We start from the raw sequence: 23978 nt of genomic DNA on the forward strand, positions 1-23978 counted from the left end.
ATACATGTTATGTTTCCAAAGGCTTAATGTTAAAAGCAGGAATCTTAAAAAAAAAAATCTCTTTAAAAACAAAACCCCACAAACTAACCTTTTATTTTCAATAATTCAGTTAATCGTTTTTAAGGTCAGTAGCTTACAATACAAGGATGTTTCCAACACTTGTCTCAGAAGATAATTTTTGTTTTATATACATGAAGCATTAATAATATTCTTGGTGTGTACGTATTATGATCTCACAATCAGAATTTACTGGGAAGGCAGGGGATTTCAAATATTGTGTTCTATTAGTTTTTCATATGAACCTACATGTCAGAAAAATAATCCTTTTCCGGGCCATGTGTCCAAACTGGAAAATATGATCGTTACAACTAGACAACATCAAACTAAATACAGCCCTTTCCTGAGGGCTTGCATACTGAATCTGGCAACACTTTGGAAAAGTACTACTTTAGGTTCTCAAGAACCCAAAGAGCCCTCTGGCTCTTCCAGTGGGCTCAGCCCTAAATATGCTCAGCCCTTTGAAAAAATTATGAGTTGCAGGTGTTTAAAATTTCCATGTTTTTTGCGTTTCTGTGTGTGTATGTGTGTGTGTGTGTGGGGGGGGGAGGGTTCTTTTCATTGAATAACCAGTAAACAACCAGTCCTAGCAACAAACAAGGATTACAATTTGTGGAGGTAATATTTACACAATGCACTGCTGCATTTTCTTCCATTCATTTTCCTTCTTATCTCTTTCAATCAAACCTATTACCTCTTTTCTGAACTCCAGCATTTACCAAAACGCCAAGCAATAATGAAATAAACAAAAGCCCACTTCATTACGATGTAGCCACAGAAGCTTGAGAACGAAGGAAGTTTGTCCCTTCCGGTGATCCGTTCTGGCGTTTGCCTGCAGCAAGATGGCGGCGGTCACAATGTCAGTGGCGCTGAGGCAAATGTTGTGGGGGAAAAGGGCAGTGGCTGTAGCGGCCATTTCCGCTTCCAGGGTTCCTACCAGGTAACAGGATTGTCAGGCTTCTTCTTCAAGCTTCTGGGGTCTCTCCACTTTTGGGGAGGTTTCTGCTGGCTGGGTTCCGGAGAAGGCCTCTGGGAAAGCGTTCTCTGCTGACCCTTTCCTCCGGAGAGGGCGGTTGGATTTGGGACTAGCTGCTTTTCAGGGGCACTGGCCAGGCGAGTGGGGGTGTGAATGCGGGGATGAGGGGAGGAGGACCTCTGGTTTCTTGGAAACTTTGGGACTATTGCTGTGAGAGAGGGTCTGTGGGGTGGGGTTGTCTCCAGGGCTGCGAGCCGAGCCCTAGCCCCCAGAGAAGGGGAGGAGTCTCACTGGTCTTTCTCCCCACTTTACGCACCCCCTCCGTTTTTCACCTGTTTGTCCATCACTCCAGGCCTTGTTGGGGTTAAATCCCTCTTTCCCTTACATGGCTTTAAGTGGTATTAGTGGGTTTCTGAACAGAAAGATTGTTTTATTCATCAGCCTGCTTGGTTGGAATTCAATGTTAGTGAACATACCATTGCTAGTAATATTGGAAGGTAATTTCTAAAAGGCTGGTGGTAATGCCGGGAGGCTTCCTATCAAGAATTTTATTAAAGATTCACAATAATTCAGAGATTGTTGCTGTTGTTTTGCTTTGAGCGTTTTTGTGATGGTGCTTTTTTCCTGACTGCATTAATCCTCGATTTCCCTCTTAACGCGAATTTTCCTGACTGTGGTACTAACACAATAGCATGTAAACACGGTAGTGTGTTTATCTGCAAAGCATTATGTTTCATCGCTATTTCGCTGCCTATTATAAATCAGGGCATGTATTGAATGCCTTTTGCATGCTCTGGAGACTACACTGAGTGCTTAGAATAACACGGGAAGACTGCAGGGACAGATGGGGTGGTTAAAAATTGAGGGTCTAGTCAAATACTAATTAATTTAGTGTTAGATATAAAGGGAATCCCGAGCGTTAGAACTAGAGTTAATTAGAAAGGATTTGTGAGGTAAATTTTATTAAGGTTTTGGTGTGTTGGGGCGGGGGGAGAAGAATGTCCTGAATAGGGTCAGTGGCTTATGAAAAGCTTTGAAGGCAATAGTGGATACATACATAAGATAGAATTGTTGAAAAATAACGATGCTAAGATTGGGGAAAGGTAAAAAAAAAATTGTAGTGAACTATTGTACATATGAAGACTTGAAGAATGGGAAGTGTTTCTCTAAATAAAATACCCGACTGGTTGACTTAGGGCTGTAAGAGAGGTGATCCAAGTTAGTTCTGGTTCTCCTAGACATTATGGAGAAAAATTTTGCATTCCCAAGTAATATTGTATTCACAGTAGCCCTAGAACTCAAAACAGAGTTGAAGGGTCCACTGGTGCATGGCTAATTAAGACCTGACTGTGTATCTAACTAAATTCTATATCTAAGTCAGCCATTTTGTCAGCAGTTATGGTAGTTGAAGTTAAGATACTGGATTTTAGAAACTGATGCTAACTAGTACTACTTACGCAAATTTGAAGAGTTTCTGTTTGCAAATGTGTTAGAGATTTGAAAATAAAATATTAAATAATGTAAAGTGATCTTTGTTTCACACTTTAAAAAACGTAAAAGACAAAGAAAACAAATTTTAACCACAAGTCAAATGACACATTCATTTGCCTTTTAGAAATTTTATTTTTTAAGTAATCTCTACACCCAGTGTGGGGCTGGAACTCACAATCCTGAGACCAGGAGTCACATGCTGTACTGACTGAGCTAGCCAGGTGCCCCCATTTATTTGCTTTCTGTAACACATTTTTTTGTCCAGAGAACTAGTGATGTTCATCTCCCCTTGAGGGAAATTTATGGCCCTTCTCTCTTACCTATTACTGGCTTTTCATCCTTTAAGCATTGTCTTTCCATTATGTTTTGAAGGTAATGAGGATCTGAAAAGGTTGTGTGTGGAAAGAGTACCAGTTAATAGGATAATCTAAATCTATAATTCATTTTATTGTAATGCTTAGAAAACATTTGCAAATAATGTAACCTTTCAGATCACTTGAATAAAATGAAGGGTAGAATCAGTAAGGCAGTTGGTAAGGAGGGAGTAGTGAACAAATACTGAAGAAAGTGTGAGTAGAAGGAAAGAAGCTGTTACATTAACTTGTATGAAATTACAGTGTATTAGTACAAAACCAGAGTAAACCAAAAAAACCCAACAACATACACACAAGGAGAAAAATTGTTTAAACAGTGTAGATGATTCCGTTGATCTAGTTCCTGAGCTCGTGTTCCAGAGCGAGTCTCAGTTTCCATGTGCTTCTCATTTCTCTGGACTGAATGAGAAGGGGGAAAAACCGGATAAATGGCCCACATTTATTCTTACTTTCCCTGACTTTCTGACAGAATTGTCCAGGGTGAGTTTAACTATTTAGGATTTTAATCTAAAAGCTAGATAAAATGGTGCTCTTTCAAAATAGCAATACTTTGGACTCCATGTTTGATACAGTGTTTTTTGTTCTGTTTTGTTTTTTTAACCCATTTGTGTATTGCCTAGCCCTGTTTCATCACTTTTCAATTTGAACTGAATCTTGTGTTTATCTCAAACACAGTTCCTTAGGGTCTGCATAGGGTGTTAATTAATGACTGTGGTGAGGACTAAGTGTATAGACTTTTTTTTTTTAAGTTTATTTATTTATTTTGAGAATGAGAGCACGAGCTGGGGAGGGGCAGAGAGAGAGAGAAGGAGAGAGAGAAAATCCTAAGCAGGCTCCACACTGTCAGCACAGAGCCCATCGCAGGGCTCAAACTCATGAACCGTTAGATCATGCCCTGAGCCTGAGCCAAAATCAAGAGTCGGATGCTTAACCACCTGAGACACCCAGGTGCCCCATGTCTGGATCTTTTTTGTGAGCCTTATTTTGTGTTTCAATCTCTGGCTCTATTGTGTCCCACTATTTCCTTTTTCAGCATTAGATAAGCCAGGAACCTTCAGTGAGTAAGATGTGCTGAAGTTGACAGTCCTAAGGTTGACAAGGGTTCTGTGTATATTACACCTTACTGGGAAACTGAGCCCAAATTTGAGAAACATTTAGGACATTTAAAGCCAGTTATTGGCTTCTATTTCAGATAAGATGGATAAATTCCTCTCTGAAAAGCAGCTACTTTTGCTGTCTTTGAAATATATCAAAGCCAAGTTTAGTGAGCTTGAAATATTTCTAAAATACCCTTTAATAGGTTTAATTCTTTTGCTTATTTTTCTCATTAAGAAATACCCATAATGGTTCATGAGGTTTCAGCAGTAGTAGAGATCTTTGTTGAGTTCTTAGGAGAATTAAATATTTTAATACTAATGAATATTAGAATAGTGTCTGGCACATAGTAAACTTTACCTAAGTAAACACTACTTTATTATTGGTTTGAATAGCCTGAGTATTTTTCTTTTCATTAATCTTGGTGATAGATATTGTGGTAGATGGTAGTATTGTTGAAAATATTTGCTTCCGTTTTCTGTGACAAGATTATACATTGCTGCTCCATTAGTCAAGTGATTTGTTTTGGCCAATGAAATGTTACTGGCAACAATATGCCATGTCAAGCAGAAGCTTTAAGAGCTGTCCCATGATTTGCCATGTCCCTTTTCCCTTCGCCTATAGGATAGACATTTTAGGTGGGATTTTTTTCTTTTAGTCTAGATCCTGGATTGAAGATCACATGGAGCAAAGCTAGAAGCTGATTCTTACAGGTTATATAAAATATAAAGTGACTAAGAAATAAATCTTTGGGACGCCTGGGTGGCTCGGTCAGTTAAGCATCCAACTTCAGCTCAGGTCATGATCTCACAGTTCATGGGTTCAAGCCCTGCGTTGGGCTCTGTGCTGATAGCTCGGAGCCTGGAGGCTGCTTCCGATTCTGTGTCTCCCTCTCTCTCTCTCTGTCCCTCCCCCACTCATGCTCTGTCTCTCTCTCTCTCTCTCTCTCTCTCTCTCTCTCTCTCTGTGTCCATCGCTCTCTCTCTCTCTCTCTGTCAAAAATAAATAAACGTTAAAAAAATAAAAAGAAATCTTTGTTGTGAGTTACAAAAATGTTTGAATTTTTGGTTGCCTCAACATAACCTATATTGACCTTTTTTACACACACACGCATGCATGCAAATGAGCAGGTTTTAGCACATGGAGTAATGTATCAGTGAGGTCACAGGCTTTTGGAGGGCTGGAAAAAATTTTTATTTATTTTTGTATACTTGATGGCACCTAGTGTAATGGTTCACAAATAATAGTAAATGTTGATCACGTACGTGAGTAAATACGTATTTAGAGATGTGTGATTGTGAGGAAAAGCAGGAAGCCATAGGTGGTATTTCTGTTAATAGCCTCATCAGTGAAAGCCAAATACTAACCTACATAAGTGTGAATATAAAATATCTACTACATATATTCTTTTCTAATTACTTGCAGTGGTCTGAGATTAAAATATTGACCTGAAACTCTTAACATCTGGATTGAAGTTGACTTATGAATAGATTTTTTTTGTACTCAGAAATTTCTTTGACAAGTGTCCTGACTCTTTTGTATTCAAATTATATAAAGAGGTAGAAATGAATTTATTTGGGAAAAGGTGTTCATGGAACATGATAACTTTCTTGGCATAATAGTAACTAAATGTGATTATCAGACTTGCCTTCTGGAAGTAACTTTACAGGAAGTTTTTAAAAATTAATGATACATTGAGCTTAATGGAGAAAGAAGATGCAACTTGGTTCCTTTGTTAGACATGTTTGAAGAAGTTTCTGGGCATGGGTGAATATAGAACAAGACTATTTCACATGGAAAAGCTTCTAAAATATATCCCTTGGTTGTCTAAAGTTGAGAATCATTTTTATAGTATTTGTTCTGAGCACAAATTAATAATAGGTGACCTTTATTTCTCATTGTGTATTAGCCACTGTGTATTAGCCAGTGACTTTACGTGCATTATCTCACATATTTCTCACAGTGACCCTATGAACTTAGGTGTTATTTTTCTCATTTTTCAGATGAGGAAACATTTTAAAATTTACATTACTAGGAAATAGTCTGGTTTAGCAGCCAAGGAACATGTTGACTTTAGTAATGAGAAGTATATGTCTGCTAAGAGTAAAACCTCAGTGTCTTCTCTGTTTTTCTTTTAGCAGGATGTCTTTATTTGAGAAACTATCTGATGCTCTTTACTTTCACTGTTCCTTTTTGTACAGTGACAGTCTCCAAATGAGGAATTTGTTTTCTTTTTTTTTGTAATAAGGATTTTTCCCCCTAAGTTTGGTAATTATTTTTGCTGAGAAACTTTGTATATGTGACTTGATTATGATACTTTCTTACCCCCTTAAACAAAATGCAAGTAATACATGTTTTAAACAAGGTAAATGGAATATATTTTTCTTTTTTTCTTACTCCAGTGATCATTAGGAAAAAGTTATTGTATTCTGATGCCTTTAAAAACCATCAAGTGTCTGCTATACTTTCTGAGTTCTTTGTCTGCTTTTTAATAGTGTTTTTGTGTCCTTCCTTGACTGGTCTGCCTCTCTTTAGCAGTTTCACTACCCTTTTTCATTTATCATGAGTTTGAATACCAACCAAGTAAACCTGTTAGGATTTGAGTAAAATAAAGTAGGCTTAATGAAGCTCTGATGATGGCTGAAATTTACTTTGTTGCGATTAAAACCTTAAGCTTTTTTAAGGTTCACAGATAATTACATATAATACATGAGCTCCTATTATAACTTTTCTTTTTTAGTTTGCAGTGTCCAAAGACCCTGATGGAACTTTATTGTACCTGAATTTTGGAGTGGCCAGATTCTTGGCAGTGACTTTCATCTAAATATTTTTATATTTTAGCAAACTATTCTAAATCTTTTGCCTTTTAGGTAGTGGCATGAGAGCAATTCAGAATTCCTGTTTCAAATTTTCTTTCTTTTGTCTTATTTTGATAGGTGAATACAACCTTAGGTTCTTTAGAACTAGTTAGTTGCTCAAATGTGACCTTTTTGCATTGACTTAATTTTTTCCTTTATGGGATCATGCTCCAGTTTAGTGGTTTTTTAAACCCTTGCTGTACATCAGAATCACCTGTTGTGTGCATAAAAAATTCAGATGCCTTGGCCCCAATATGTATTAGTTCAGTAAGTTTAACTTGAGGCTTAACTCTGGTGATTCTGATGGGAAGCTAGGTCTGAAAATTACCGTTTGTGCATTTTAAAATAGTTTCCATGCTATATCATGAAAGACTTCAAAATGCATTTTTCCTTGGGGGTCGGGTGGAGATTTCCAGAAACAAACAAAAATTCTTCCATCTTTGCACATTTCCCTAATCTAAATTAAGCTTTATGCTTTTCACCCATGCACTGGATGGAAGCTTTTTCTTGGAGAAATTTTCCTTTGAGGGAGAGCAGGCATTTTGGTAATTTTGGAGAAAGCAGGCCATGTTACTCACTCTCTAGAGACTCTTGTTCTTCCTTTTGGAAGAGCTCAGGTTTAATATAGCGCAGCTGTTGAACTCTGCCCTTCAAAGTTTTAAGAAGAAAGTGTTTTATCCTTTAAAATGGAAATGCCTTTTTTAGGGAGGTGGTCTTTGGCTGGATATAGTTCTCTAAGAAAGTTGCATGCTTTTCTAGAGTTCTTTTGTTTCAGTGATTTCTTAGAATTGTTTCAGATGTTGAGGGCACAGTCTCAGAGTAAAAATCTGGCTGCTTTGTAATATGTTTTGCTGTATCCTTAACAAAGCTAGATGAAGAGTTTATTTCTTTGTGTTTTCTAGGACTCGAAAATATGTTCTTTCCTTTATTCAGCCACTCTATACATAAGTAAATGGTCCTTGAATAGGGTTTACTAGACAAAAGATCCTGTTCTAGATGACTGTTCAGCAAGCCATATGCTTCTCCTAAAAATGTCAGTCTGTCTTGATGAGCTTTAAAGTGAATACAGATGTTTTGGCTCTTTTGAGGACTACCACTTTTTGTGTGGAAAGAGCACTTCTTTTTCAGGAGATTTCTTCAATATACTTACAGAAATTTGCATGAAATTTATATTTATAACTTTTGTCTTTTAAGTATAATGAAATTAGATTTAATTAGGCATTAATAATTTGAGTTTAATTTTAATATCCTTAGTATAAATGAGATTTGGGAAAATAAAATAGATCTCAATATGGCTTTTGTTAAGATTTTTGTATTTATTTAGTCTTTTTAAAAATTTGGAACTCAAATTTTTACCTTGTAATATTTACCTTTATGCAATGAAAGGTGATATTTTGGCAGGAAGGGTTACCTTTTTAGATGTTCAATACCTTTTACTTTGCTAGGTTAACGCTAGAAGTAATAGTCATTAGATTCATACAGTGTTTGAGTTGGGAGAAAACTCTAGGATATTCCTGCTTGACCTCTTGTGTATGCAGGAATCTCTAGAATTTCCTGTTTCTTGATTATCTAACACTTGAGGAATAAATGGTAAATTTCTGGTAACCCTAGAAAACGTTCTACTTTTAGATTCGTTGGTAAGTGATATTCCCTTTAATACTGTGTAGAAAAAATTCTAACCCCCATGCATATGTCAGCCTTTCAGATAATTTAAGATATTTGTCATTACTCATTCTCCCCTTTAAGTGTATGCTCTAGACTTAGCATATATTGTGTGTTGTTTTGTTTTTTTACCCTTTATTAATTTATTACCAGATTTCTTAATTATTTACTACCTCTTGGTACTCCTTAGGATATAGTCCATTTTGCCAATATCTTTCTTTGAGCTGTATACTGTTAACTAAATGAAATTACCAGAGGTGATAACTTAGTGAGTTGAAATTGAATTAAAGAGAAAAGTTGACTTTAAGTCGGAATTTAAAAATTTTTATTTTTAAAATTATAAAGAAAAATTCACTTTTTCCTTTTGGTGAACAGTTTTTAGAATTTAATACATGTATAGATTTGTGTAATCACCACAGTAGTCACGGTACAGAATATTGAAAGAATTCATCACCCTGAAAGACTCCCTCATGTTATCCCTCCTGACTCTAGACCCTGGCAGTAAGTTATCTTTTCTTCATCTCCATAGTTTTGTAGTTTTGAGAGTATAATATAAGTGGAACCAGGCAGTATACAATCTTGTGAAGATTGGTGTCTTTCACTCAACATAATGCCTTTGAGATTACCTAAGTTGTTGTGTTTATCTATAGTTCATTCTTTTTTATGGCTAAGTGGTACATATTTTGTGGATGTACCACACAATTTATCCATTCACCCCTTGAAGGACCAAATGTCCTTATTTTTGGTTTTTAATACTTATAAGTAGAGCCACTATAGTCAATACTTGTGTACAGGAGTTGTATGAACATGATTTCATTTTTCTAGAGTAGCTACCCGGGAGGGAGATTCCTGGGTCATTGGTAGTATTTGTTTAATTTTATAAGATACTAATAAACCATTTTCCACAGTGGTTGTATCATTTTCCTTTTTCACTAGCAATGTATGAAAGTTTTGTCACTCTGTGTCTCATTAACAGTGATATTGTCAGTATTTTTTAATTTAGCCATTTTAATAGATGTATATTGATATTTCATTGTGGCTCTTTTTTTTTTTTATGTTTATTTTTGAGAAAGAAAGTGAGCAGGGGAGGGGCAGAGAGAGGGGGTGACAGAGGATCCTAAGCAGGCTCTGTGCTGTCTGCTCTGGAGCTTGAACTCACGAACTGTGAGATCATGACCTGAGCTGAAGTTGGACACTTAACCAACTAAGCTACCCAAGTTTGTGGTTTTTTAAATAACAATTTCATTGAGATATAATTTATATTCCACAAAATTCACTCACATAAAGTAAAATTTGATGGTTGTTAGTATATTCACAGTGTTGTACAACCATTCATAGCCAATTGTAGAACATTTTTATGACCCCCAAAAGAAACTCTGTGCCCACTCGCTTTTACTTCTGTTTCTCCCTTTCCCCCAGTCTTAGGCAACCAAGAATCTACTTTCCGTGTCTGTAGATTTGCCAGCTCTGGACATTTCATACAAATGGAATCACATATGATCTTTTGTGACTAGCTTCTTTTACTTAGCATAATGTTTTCAAGGTTTATCCAAGTTGTGGCATCTATCAATACTTTATTCCTGTTTATTGATAAATAATATTCCATTGTATGGACATACCACATTTTATTTATCCATTAGTTGATGGGCATTGGGGTGGTTTCCACTTTTGATTATTAATGAGTAATGACCTATGAAACATTTGTGTATAAGTTTTTGTTATACATATGTTTTTATTCTTTTGGGGATATACAGAAGAGTTGAATTGCTGGATAATGTTGTAACTCTGTTTAGTCTTTTGATTAACTGCCAGACTCTTTTTCCAAAGTGGCTGCACCATTTTACATTCCCATCAAGAGTAAATGAGGGTTCAGTGTCTTCACAACCTTGCTGACACTTGTTATTGTCTTCTTTATTATAACCATCCTAGTGAGTGTGAAGTGGTATCCGGTGGTTTTTATTTGTATTTCCATGATGGCTAACTCATTGTGGTTTATATCTGTTTCCCTAATGGCTAATGATGTTGAACTTTGGGGAAGTGTTTGTTTATATATTTTGCCTATTTTTTAATTGGGCTGTTTGTTTTTTTATTGTTGAGCTCTGAGAGTTCTTAAACTATTCTGGATATAAGTCTTTTGTCATATATGTGGTTTGTAAATATTTTCTCCCAATCTGTAGCTTTTCTTCTTTTAACTGTATCTTTTACAGAGTAAAAGTTTTAATTTATTTAAAGTCCAACTTAGCAGTCTTTTTTTTAATGGATAGTACTTTTGTTGTCCAAAGAACTCTGCTGAACCCTGTCAGCGAGCCCTCTTGCTCAACTCTAGACCCCAACAGTTACTTCTTATTGTACTTTCTTGAGGCCTTGACAAAGAATTTTGCAATGACCTAAACATTCCAACCACCAGACCAGAAGAGCCCAGATAGCGGTGGAATGCCTAGAAGACCACACCTCACCCATCCCCTTCTAGCCCATGATCATAGGCTAAACACATACTGACCCCTACTCATAGTCACACACTCTTTGCCTCTCTTGAACTTACTCCTCTGAACTCTCTCTTCAAAACTCTAGGTGTCCATCTTGCTGGTAGAGGTAGATTGTTAAGGCTCAAGCCTGCCATCTCCCATGGCTGCTGAAATAAATGTCTCCCTTTCTCTTTTCCAAACCCTTGTCTGTAGAGTTATTGGCTTCTCTTGTCGAGTTTATCCCAATTTGTTTGCCAATAGTGTCAACATAACCAATTAGCAATACCTCTGATTTGTCCAGGCCCCTCAGGATTCCCTGGAAGGAACAGAAGGCTGTTGAAGCTCCAGGGCTTACCTGTTTCCTGAGTTTCCTGAGTTTGAAGCTGTATGTTTGGGAGCAACCGCAGGTTGAAGTTTTTTTGTATTCTCGAAGTTTTGAAGTTTAGTATTTTACATTCAGATCTATGATCCATTTTGAGTGAATTTTGTATGAAGTGTGAGATTTAATTTGAGGTTAATTTTTTTTGCATGTGAGTATACACTTGTTCAACACCATTTTGTGTTTACTGTGAAGACTGTCTTTTTGTTTCTGTTTTTTTAAGGCGTTATTTTTAAGTAATCTCTACAACTGATGAATTTACAACCCCAAGATGAAGAGTTGTGTGCTCTACCGATTGAGTGAGCCAGGCCCCCCTAAAGACCATTTGTTTTCAGGAGTGCCTGGGTGTATCGGTTGAGCATCCGACTCTGGCTCAGATCATGATCTCACAGTTTGTGGCTTTGAGCCCCATGTCGGGCTCTGTGCTGACAGCTCAGAGTCTGGATCCTGCTTCAGATTCTGTGTCTCCCTGCCCCTTCCCTGCTTGCGCTCTGTCTCTCTCAAAAATAAATAAACTTTAAAAAAAAAAAAAGACCATTCTTTTTCCATTGAATTGATTTTGTACCTTTGTCAGCAATCATTTGGTTATATCTGTCTGGGTCTGTTTTTGTATTCTTTATTGTGTTGCATTGATCTAAATCCCTTTGCCACTACCACACAGTTTTGATTACTATAGCTTCAGAGTAAATGTGTATTAAAATTGAGTGATTGTGATTCTTCAGTTTCATTCTTTTTTTTCAAAAAATTTTTAACTATTCTAGTTTCTTTGCCTTTTCATCTAGATTTTATTTTATTTTTTATTTTTATTAAAAAAATATTTTAATGTTTATTTTTGAGAGAGAGAGCACATGAGCAGAGAAGGGGCAGAGAGAGATGGAGACCGAATCTGAAGCAGGCTCTAGGCTCTGAGTCGTCAGCACAGAGTCTGATGCGGGGCTCGAACCCACAAACTGTGAGATCATGACCTGAGCCAAAATCAAGAGTCAGATGCTCAACCTACTGAGTCACCCAGGCACCCTTAAAATTTTCAGTTTCTAATTGTATATAGAAATAGGATTGATTTGGGGGCCCCTGGCTGGCTCAGTGGGTGGAACCTGTGACTCTTGCCCTTGAGGTCTTGAGTTCAAGCCCCATGTTGAACGTAGAGCTTACTTAAAAAAAAAAAAAAAAAAAAAAAACGATTTTGTGTTACGACTTTTTATCCTATAACCTTGCTAAATTTACTTGTCCTATATGTATTTTGTAAATTCTTTGGGATTTTTAAAAGTAGATGATCATGCAGTCTGTGACTAGGGTCGGTTTATTTCTTTTGTTTCAGTCTCTGTGCCTTTTGTTTCTTTTCATTTTCCCAAAGGATGTTAAAAAAGAATGGTGACATTAGACATTCTTCCCATTTACCAGGCTTTGAAGCATTTAGGTTTTCACCATTAAGTAGAGTGTTAGCTAAGGTTGAGGAAGTTTCCTTCTACTACTAGTTGGCTAAAGTTTTTATCATGAGTGGATGTTCAATGAGACTTCCTCTCATTGAGAGAGAGACAGAGCATGAGCAGGGGAGGAGCAGAGAGAGAGGGGAGACACAGAATCTGAAGCAGGTTTCAGGCTCTGAGCTGTCAGCAGAGAGCCTGATGCGGGGCTTGAACCCATGAACCGCAAGATCATGACCCAAGCCGAAGTCAGAGGCTTAACTGACTGAGCCACCCAGGTGCCCCCCCCCCCCCCTTTTTAATGTTTATTTAGAGAGAGAGCTGGGGAGGGGCAGAGAGAGACAGGGAGTGAGAATCCCAAGCAGGCTTCACGCTCTCAGCACAGAGCCCAGCATAGGGCTCCATCTCACCAACTGTGAGATCATGACCAGAGCTGAAATCAAGAGTTGGTTGCCGAATTTAGTGAGCCACCCAAGTGCCCTGAGACTTCGTCTTTGATGCATAAATTATTTTTTTTTTAATTATTTTTTTTTTCAGCGTTTATTTATTTTTGGGACAGAGAGAGACAGAGCATGAATGGGGGAGGGGCAGAGAGAGAGGGAGACACAGAATCGGAAACAGGCTCCAGGCTCTGAGCCATCAGCCCAGAGCCCGACGCGGGGCTCGAACTCACGGACCGCGAGATCGTGACCTGGCTGAAGTCGGACACTTAACCGACTGCGCCACCCAGGCGCCCCATGATGCATAAATTATTTAGAGGAGTTTTGTTTAATTTCCAAGTATTTGGAGATTTTCCTCTCATTTTCCTATTAACTAATTTTGAGTTTAATTGCATTATGTTCTGAAAATCCAGTTCCCTGGGTTTCCCTTTTCAGTTTCCATCCAGAAATTTGTGACTCTTCTTACCCTGCTCTGTAGTCAGGGGCTAAGAGATGGAGAGACAGAGAAACCAGAAAAAAACAAAAACTGCAATAGGTGTTGGTCCTGTTTTTTGTTTTGTTTTGTTTTGTTTTTGTGTTTTAGAATCACAGCTTTAGTAACTGAAGTGATGGCTCTTTCAGGTTTCCATGTGACCATGGGATTGCCTATAGCTTGTGCATGGTGCATGGGAGAACAGAAACGGGGAAAAACATGGGTAGTTTCCATACTTACACATTTCTGTTAGTTTCCTTTGTAGATCTTTGGGCCAGAGTGATTCTTCTGGAGGAATGCTCACTCCTGGGTTTCTGGCTACATGAAATTCAGGCAGGGGATACTGGAGAAAAAGAAATAAATTCACTTCTGGTTGAGTGGTATTTTACTTCCTTGATCTGCCTGCTGTTTGCTTTTTAGCAAGAAGCTGTTCTGTGTATCCTGTCCTGAGTTTATGGTTACATTTAGTGGAAGAGACAGGGTGGAGTGTGCTTACTACATCTTACCAGGACCAACCATCTTAGGATGAATTATTTTTTAAAGTCAATTGTAGTATTTCTTGCATTTTAGCATATCTGAATAGATTTAAAAGATGTAAAAATGACTCAAAAAAGTTCTTCATACAGATCGTAAACCATTGATTCTCAGCTATTGGAGGAGGGAGGAAGGGAGGAATTAACAACATACCAGAATCTTAGAAGTAGAGAGAGGATTTCAAAATATATGTGCCCGTGGTTGAAAATCATGGCATTTAATAAAAGGTGGATGTTTGTTGCCCATATAAATGGTCAGAAATATACATTAAGTTACTGGCTTAGACCATCAACTAATAAATCTAAACTTTAGAGGATATGGTAGTCAGAGATTTATTCTGACAGAAATTTTAGTATCTTCTCTCTAGAATATGTACTCTTATATACAAAATCAGAGTTTTATTTTTAGGGGATTCATGGATCTCAGCCCTTCCATAGAGAGTATTAGATCTTATACTATGTTTATACTAGCTCTTGTGTTAGACCTTTCTCAGTTACCAGTGACAGAAACCTAGAAACTCAAATGACTTGGCTTAGTCAAGAAGAGGGAATTGGTTTATATTATCAAGCAAAGGAAAAGGTAAGGATACAGCTAAATGGTCCCAGGGACCAGAGCTATACAGGGACCAGGCTCTCTTTCTAATTTGTCTCTGTCATTCTCTGAGTGACAGCTACTACTTGAGATTGTTTTTTCCTATGTGGCAGATACAGCTAATGAAAGTTTTTTTAAGACTTATATCCCATATCTTTATCACCAGGGAGGGACTGAAAATCCTTTTCTTTGGTACCAGGTTTTATTTATTTATTTATTTATTTATTTATTTATTTATTTATTTATTTATATTTCTTATTTTTAAAAGTAATATTTATTTATTTATTTATTTATTTATTTATTTATTCGAACATTTATTCATTTTCAAGAGAGAGAAAGCCTGAACAGAGGAGGGGCAGAGAGAGAGAAACACAGAATCTGAAGCAGGCTCCAGGCTCTGAGCTGTCAGCATAGTGCCCGATGTGGGGCTTGAACCCATGAACCGTGAGATCGTGACCTGAGCTAAAGTCAAGACGCTAAACTGACTGAGCCACCCAGGCGCCCCTGGTACCAGGTTTTAAAAATCTTAGGGAAATAATCAGTGAGTCACATAGACTAAGGGTTTACTATAATATGTAGTCATTGTATAGTCATAGTAATTCTGCTTATATTGCTGTGTCATATGCATACATGGGAACTCTGGAAGTCAGGTGTAATGAAAGGTAGGCCTTCTCAAACAAAAATTAAGAATAGTATTTTATATCAAGATCTCTTTAGGGATTTTTAAGGAACAAATAATGTTTGTGTATACTGTGTAGGCTGACTTACCTTTTTTCCTAATGAACTCTGGGATTTTGCTTGCTAAAGTTTATTCACTCATTCAGCAAATATTTGCATTTTTTTCTACTTTCAAAAGGCTGCATTTTTACAGGCTTTACTAGAAACATCTGTCTTGGTGTTCCTTGGAACATCTGCTTTAAGGATGAATGTGTAGGATAGAAATATTCAAGCAAAGTCTGGATGATCATCTTTTGGGTCTTGTGATTGGGCTTTATCTTAGATTGGCATTTCTTTTTTTTTTTTATTTTTTTTAATTTTTATTTATTTTTGGGACAGAGAGAGACAGAGCATGAACGGGGGAGGGGCAGAGAGAGAGGGAGACACAGAATCGGAAACAGGCTCCAGGCTCTGAGCCATCAGCCCAGAGCCTGACGCGGGGCTCGAACTCACGGACTGCGAGATCGTGACCTGGCTGAAGTCGGACGCTTAACCGACTGCGCCACCCAGGTGCCCCGGTTGGCATTTCTTAAAGTAGAGTGTAGATGATTTATTTGAGTTGACCCAGGAACTAGAAATGAGGAATTTCTAGACAAGGAAGGAAAAAGTATGATGCTGAGATTGCTGCTGTAAGCACTAGAAACTCAGTTCCACTGGAACCTCCTAAGAAATATACAGAATGCCTCTCAGTATTGTGCATTTGAAAGATGGAAGGTTTGAACATTTATCCACTATTTTTCATTCTCCTGTGGTTGAAAGTATAGACTTTTCTGTTCTTTGAGCTATACCTGTGCTCCTGAAGACCTGAGGCATACATAATGGGCTGGTTCACTTGAGATGGAATGTTGGTGCATAACCTGAGTCTGAAGGTCTGTAATGGTGGCAAATGACAAATTGGTCAGAGGGGTGACATGAGCACCAAAGGTGTTGGTTACAGGCTTCATTATAACTCAAGGGTCTCTATAACTGATTTTTTTGGAGAGGGTGCTAATAATTCTATTAGCTATTATGTACTGAGCACTTAGGCACTAAGGTAATTGCTTTCTGTATGTTATTTCATCTCATGACAATGATCTCATTTTCTTTTTTTTCTTTTTAAATTTTTATTTTTGAGAGAGAGCACGAGGCAGGAGGGGCAGAGTGGGGGAGAGGCAGAGAAAGAGGGGGAGAGAGGGTCCAAAGTGGGCTCTGCGCTGACAGCAGAGAGCCTGATGTGGGGCTGGAACTCCCGAATTGCGAGATCGTGACCTGAGCTGGAGTTGGACGGACGCTTAACTGGATTAAGCCACCCAAGCACCCCTGAATGATTTCATCTTAGATGGTCTATTGACAATTATAGTTTAATCGATTGCTAGGGTTGTAAATAACTCACATTTATTGGAATTTGCTTTATTCACCAGTACTCTGAAGGATATGACAAAGGATTGGGAAACTGAGGTCTTACAACTTACTTAACTAAATAGTAATAGAAGTCTCTAGGAAAGGGATGGTTTCTTCTGTAAAATTTCATGTTTAAAGAATTCATGATGGGGGTGCCTGGGTGGCTCAGTGGGTTGAGCGACCGACTCTTGATTTTGGTTCAGGTCATGATCTCATGGTTCATGGGATTGAGCCCCACATTGGGCTCTGTGCTGACAGCATGGAGCCTGCTTGGGATTCTCTCTCTTCTCTCTCTCTGTCCTTTCCTCCTCCCCAACTTGTACATGTTCTCTCACTGTAAATAAATAAACTTTACAAAATAAATAATTCATAATGGCAGAATACTTCCGTACTATGTACCAGGTAGTTGACCAGAGATTGTGTATAATACTCCAGTAAACAAAGGTCAATTTACAGATTTTTCTTTGAATTTGAGAATGTTAACAGATAAGTTTAGTGGCTGGTAACCTTCCTAATCTCATTCTCTGGATTATTTTCTCTTCACTGATACTGCTGAATAATTCTAAGATAGTTAAATTATTTTTTCTACAGCTGCGTTTTAGGCTCTTGCTCCTGTCCCACTGTCATCTTTGACTGTTAATATGGTGGTAGCCTGGTCTTCCATCTTCTTCTTATTTTTTAAGATTTTATTTTTGGGTGCCTGTGTGGCTCAGTCAGTTAAGCATCTGACTGGCTCAGGTCATGATCTCACAGTCTGTGAGTTCGAGCCCCATGTCAGGATCTGTGCTGACAGCTCAGAGCCTGGAGCCAGCTGCAGCTCCTCCCCTGCTCATGCTCTCTCTCTCTCTGTCTCTCAAAAATAAATAAATGTTAAAAATAAATTTAAAAAAAGATTTTATTTGTAAGTATTCTCTATATTGAGCTTGAACCTGCAATCCCGAGATCGAGTCGCACACTCCACTGACTGAACTAGCTAGGCGCTCCTTGTCTTCCATTTTATTAATGTCGTTCACTTTAAATGTGATAAAGTGGTTTTAATGTGGTAAAGCATACCACTTTAGTGCATAGCTGGTACTGGAATGGATACAACATGCATTTGAGGTCATTTTAGAAATTTCAGTTTCTTCTTCCCTTAAGACTTAAAACATGGTTGTTCTGTTGCTGATGAGTTCATGGTTTAAGTACATCTTAGTTAATGCTGATAAGTGATTCCTTATTAGGGCTCAGATTTTTATTTTGGTCTCAAATTTAAACTTTCAACTTCAAGTTCAAACTGTTAATTTGGCCAGTCCCCTTAACAATGTCTTACTAGTGTCCTTGACCCAAGCTTCAGGAAAAACTGCTTTCCAGAGATAGACATATTAACTCCTGATATTCACCATGCTGTCAGGCTGTATTCTTAGCTTCATACTTGAACTACTTTACTTCACGTATCAGTCCAGTCTACCATCTCTGTCCAACAGCAGTTAGGAGCACACATTTTGGTCAGATCCACCTATATTTGAGTCCTACCTACCTATGTCACTTCCTAGCTCTTTGCCTTCTTTGTGCCTGTTTTCTGTTTTGTAAAGTGGATATCATAATCTCTCTTTTCAAGATATATATATATATGTATATATATATATATATATACATATATATATATAAAATCCCAAGCAGGCTCTGCACTGTCAGCACAGAGCCCCCAGGGTGGTGCAAACTCAGGAACCATGAGATCATGACCTGAGCCAAAAACAAGAGTTGGACCCCTAACCGACTGAGCCATCCAGGTGCCCTATTCTTTCTTTTGTGGCTTCTTTCTTTTCCTTTTTGTTCTTTCCTTTCTCACCTTTCTTTTTTTCCTTTCATAAACCTTACCTAGATTGTAGTTCTTCTTCCTGGATTATGAGAGCAACTTGGATTTTGTTTGTTTATTTACAGTATTTTATTCATGTGTATATGAAAGAATTATCTGCACCTGGCTTTTTCCAGATTGTGACCTCCCATGCACTCCTCAGCTCAATGCAATCTATTTTTGGCATCCACCATTCCACTGAAATAGCTTTCATCAAGGTCGACAGTGACCCTGTTGCTAAATTAATAAACTCTTCTCAATCCTTATCTTATGTGACCTTTGCAGTCCCAAAAGATGACTTTCTTGTAATTGAAAGATTCTTCCTTTGACTTATACTTTGGCTTTTCTCCTTCTCAGTTCCCTTTGAGTGCCCCATCATCTTTTGCCCATTCCTTGAGCTGTCAATATTTCTCATTTGATTTAATAGCTCTTTATTCTTTTAAAAATGTTTTACATTATATAATATTTTGTGTCACTTGAATATATGTAACATACATATTTTAGGAAGCATACTGACAAAGTGAATTCATGTGGACCCACCATCCAGTATAAGAACTAGAGAATTACCAATACCGTTATTTGCATTCTGTCTGTGGTAGGCTGAATAGTTGTCTCCTTCCCAAATATATCCAATGTTCTAATCCTCAGAGCCTGTGAATGTTACCTTAGGTGGCAAAAGGGACTCTGCAGATAGGATTAAGTTGAGGATATTGAGATGGGAGGTAATCCTGGCAGGCCCGATATAATCACAGTGGTCTTATTAGGAAGGATGTATTATGAGTCAGAGGAAAAGCAAATGTCACCATGGAAGCAGAGACTGGAGCGATGTGACCGTATGCTAAGGAATGCCACCAGCCTCTAAAAGCTAAAAAAGATTAGGAACAGATTCTCTCTTGGAGCTTCCAGAAGGAACCAGTCTTGCTTGACACATTATTAGCCTGTGAGACTCATTTTGGACTTCTGACCTCTAGAAGTGTAAGAAAATAAATTTATGTTGTTTTAATCCACTAAGTTTGTGGTAATTTGTTACAGCGGCAGTAGAAAACTAATATGCTTTCCTTGTATCTCATTATCTACCATGACTTCAGTTACCATCTATTTGTACTCAAGCCTAAATGTATATGGTTCATTTGCTATAATATATACTTTTCACTCAAGCCAGTCAGCACACAACTTAAAAAGGGTAAAAGATGTGTAAAAACATTTAAAAATTCAACTGAATTCTCTTATTATTCTACTTAGTTATTATTTAGTACTCAACCAAGAAACAGCAGTTGTTCCGGTGCGAGATGACTGGCTTATTAAGAGATGGTATGGGGCACCAGGATGGCTCAGTCAGTTAAGCAAGCAGCCGACTTCGGCTCAGGTCATCTCGCAGTTTGTGGGTTTGAGCCCCGCATCGGGCTCTATGCTGACAGCTCAGAGCCTGGAGCCTGCTTTAGATTCTGTGTCTCCCTCACTCTCTGCCCCTCCCCTGCTTGCTCTCTGTCTCTCTCAGTCTCTCAAAAAGTGAATAAAAATGTTTAAAAAAAAAAAAAGAACAAAAAAAAGAGATGGTATATCTTTACTGGTAAGGGGCTTCCTAAAGGATTTCCAAAGATAAATTTCATTCTTTGTAGTTTTTGCCTAACACACTGACTTTTGGACCTACTTTCCTTTGAGACGTAACTCTGCATCCTTTTCTTGAATTCTGGACTTCTAGACCCTTAGATCTCTACTTGGATGTCTCCACTTGGATTTTTTACAGGCCTCTCAATCACAGTATATCTGAAACAATTTGATTATGATCATATCCTCTACCACTCCATTCTTTTTCTCCCTTAGTTCCTGTTACCAGTAACTTGCCAGTTACCTAGCTAGAAACCCATGTATTGTTGTCTCCTCCCTCTCCCTCTGGCCTTCCCACACTTGTTCGTTCTCTCTCTCTCTCTCAAAATAAATAAACCTAAAAAAAAGAAAAAAGAAAAAACTCAAAACGTTGCCTGTACTCTCCAGATACTTTTGTTTTCACCAAGCATTCAATGATGCAGGATTGAAAAGGGAATTAAAAAATGTTTAGCATATTACTTTGATTCATTCCCATTAAGTGCCTATTATGTGTGGTACAATCTTGGCAAACATGCTCATAATTTATTTTAAAATTATATATAGTACCACAAAACAGTTCAAATTTTAGTTGAAAAATCATGAATTCTTTCCCCCCAAATATTTATTTTTCCACCATTGCTTCATATTTTGCCTTCTCCCAACTCCCTCCCAGTAAATTAAATAAAATTTAACAATATCTACAATATTCCAAAATGCCTTAAACCCTAATAGATTCCATTTTTAATTGATTTTATTTCTAAAACAAATAGAACTGAACAAATTTAAGTAAAATTATGTGGTTTGTTTAATGTGGGCTGTAACAGCAGAATGTGTAATTCTCATTCTTAAAAGTCAGGGTGTATTCTGCATTTTGAGCATTTTTGAGCATTCAGCAATTCCAAAATCTATAGTGTAATAGCTGTGTAGCTATTTATTACAGAAAAAAATACTCTTGGCAGTATTTATATGTGCAATATATGTTCATCTTTTCTATTCTTGCTTTGATGAAAAATTTTGGAGTCCTAGTGAAAACTCAAGTTGCAATGAAAGCTGTCTTTCTGACAAAATTCTCCTTACACATTTTAGTAAATGTTGCCATAAGATAAAGTCTGTGATACTATTATTCGAGAAATGGAAGAGGAGGATGTGTCATTAACCTGTAAGTCATCACTTTTCAGTAATCTGTGATGTCACTGACCATGATGGCTACATTTAAAACTCTAAAGAGTTGGTTCATGAGGAAAAAAATCTGAAATGCTATCCTGCTTAAGGAAATGGCTGCTATGCAATATTTTTAAATGTTTATACAATTCCATAATCAAATGAGCCCATAGGTATTTACTGAGTATCTTTTCTTTGCTGAAGATTGTGTAATGCTGTGAAACACAAAAGTGAAGAAGAAACAGTTCCTGCTCTCAAAGAACTGACGTCTAGTGGGAAGCAGAGACAAGGAAATAAGCAATCACAATGAAGCATAACAAGCACTAGAAAAAGTAAAAGTTAAAAACAGAGTACTCTTGGGGCGCCTGGGTGGCGCAGTCGGTTAAGCGTCTGACTTCAGCCAGGTCACGATCTCGCGGTCCGTGAGTTCGAGCCCCGCGTCGGGCTCTGGGCTGATGGCTCAGAGCCTGGAGCCTGTTTCCGATTCTGTGTCTCCCTCTCTCTCTGCCCCTCCCCCGTTCATGCTCTGTCTCTCTCTGTCCCAAAAATAAATAAAAAACGTTGAAAAAAAAAAAAAAAAAAAAAAAAAAAAAAAAAAAAAAACAGAGTACTCTAAAACCACATAAAATTAGTATTATAGTCTAAGCTTGTAAATTCAAAAGATGCTCCATAGAGAAAGTGATGTTTAAACTTTTTTTTTGAATTTACTGATTTTGAGGTAGAGAGCAAGCTGGAGAGGGGCAGAGAGAGAGGGAGAGAGAATTCCAAGCAGCTCTACACTGTCAGTGCAGAGCCCAATGTGGGGTGTGAACCCATGAACCATGAGATCATGACCTGAGCCAAAGTTGATGCTTAACCAACTGAGCCACCCAGGCGCCCTGTGGCAACATTGTTAAGGAAGTTTTACTTGATAGTCCTGCCATCTGCCACAGTACTTCCCAGTGCCCAATACAGTTGTTCTTCCATAAATGGAAAAGCACCTAATATGTACTATTATCATAGAAATTACTACTAGCATTCAAAGCAGTGACATTGATATTGTTGTTTATATGTCTGCCTTTATCCAATAAAAATTTTAAAGCTAGCTACGGAGTCTAGCATTGTGCATAAGACATAGATGTTTGTTTCTTTTTCTCTTTCCCTTTCTTCCCTCCCTGTCTGTGTCTCTCTCTTTCAAGATTTTATTTTTTCTGTGCCCATTGTGGAGCTCAAACTTGTAACCTCAAGGTCAAGAGTTGCATGCTCTACTAACTGAGCCAGGCAGGTGCCCCAACATAGATGTTTTAATTAATCATCATCATTTTTGATTAATTGAGAATAAGAATTAGAATTTTGGCTTTCTTTCTTTCTTTTTCTCTTTCTTTCTTTCTTTCTTTCTTTCTTTCTTTCTTTCTTTCTTTCTTTCAAGATTTTATTTTTAAGTAATCTCTACACCTAATGTGGGGCTTGAACTCACAACCCAGAGATCAAGAGTTACACACTCTACCAACTAAGCCAGTCAGGCATCCCTACATTCTTAAATATATGGTCAGCAGAGTTCATCTGGGCTTTTTGAACATAGATATACTACTTTGTAATTGAAGTATTAGCTCTTGCCAGATCATTAGATTTTTCTTCAAAGAATATTTTACTGCCTGGATATTCGTCAAGAAAATGTAAAGTCAAAGCATCTTTTTAAGGTATAGCATAGTGACTACAGTTAATAACACTGTATTACATATTTGAAAGTTGCTAAAAGAGTAGGTCTTGAAAGTTCTCATCACAAAAAAATTTGTAACTGTGTGTGGTGATGGATGTTAACTAGACTCACTGTGATTATCATTTCATAATATATACAAATAGTGAATCATTATGTTGTATACCTGAAACTAATATGCTATTTATGTCAATTATATTTCAAGACAAAAATCTTTAGGTGAATATTTTTAAAAGATGGAATGTAATTATGAAAGGTCAAAGGAAAAAGTACTAGTTTCATGTCTCATTTTCTTATTGATTATATTAGTTTTGTGATTGAAATCAAATTGTATATACACCTGACAATAGACTTAGGTGTTTAGCTAAGTAATTTTCTGAAGTCAGTGCAATTTTTAATTACTTTGTTCAGGATTATCAGTCTGCAGTTTTACTGACTGGATTTGGATAAATTTTACAGTGATTGTTGTTTTTTTTTTTTAATGGTATCAGTGCCTATAAAACTATTAGTTGAATAATAACAGCCTATTTTCTTTATTAAGCTAACCACTATGAAGTTTTCTGTGTGTGTGTGTGTGTGCCTTTGTTTTTATGTAGCTTTTTGTGCTCTTGTGCATATATATTGTTGTGTTATGTTTATGAAGTGGTAAGTCTAGATTGTATTTTACACTTTTGGTTTTTTTAGATTCTATTTGAATTTGTTTAAACAAATTAACTTTACAGACATACATTATTTTAAAAATAATACTGTATTTCAAAGTGGCACTGCTTTACTAAACTAGTACA

General features: G+C 37.3%; 1 protein-coding gene across 2 annotated transcripts in view; it reads left to right on the forward strand.

Annotated features, from left to right (window-relative positions):
- The first annotated feature begins 845 nt into the window (after positions 1-845).
- NDUFS4 (NADH:ubiquinone oxidoreductase subunit S4) overlaps positions 846-23978 on the forward strand; it is a 112657-nt gene continuing 89524 nt past the window's right edge. Inside the window, exon 1 of one of the 2 annotated variants that reach the window (XM_025924192.2) lies at positions 846-997. In XM_025924192.2, coding sequence (XP_025779977.1) covers positions 900-997 — 98 coding nt within the window. In that variant the 5' untranslated portion in view covers positions 846-899. Of the gene's footprint in view, positions 998-11350; positions 11386-23978 lie in introns of those variants that run through there. The other variant, XM_086678658.1, reaches the window with a different exon arrangement.

Source organism: Puma concolor, chromosome A1 (genome assembly GCF_028749965.1).
Source record: "Puma concolor isolate L17-30 chromosome A1, mPumCon1.1.hap2, whole genome shotgun sequence".
Lineage (NCBI taxonomy): Eukaryota > Metazoa > Chordata > Mammalia > Carnivora > Felidae > Puma > Puma concolor.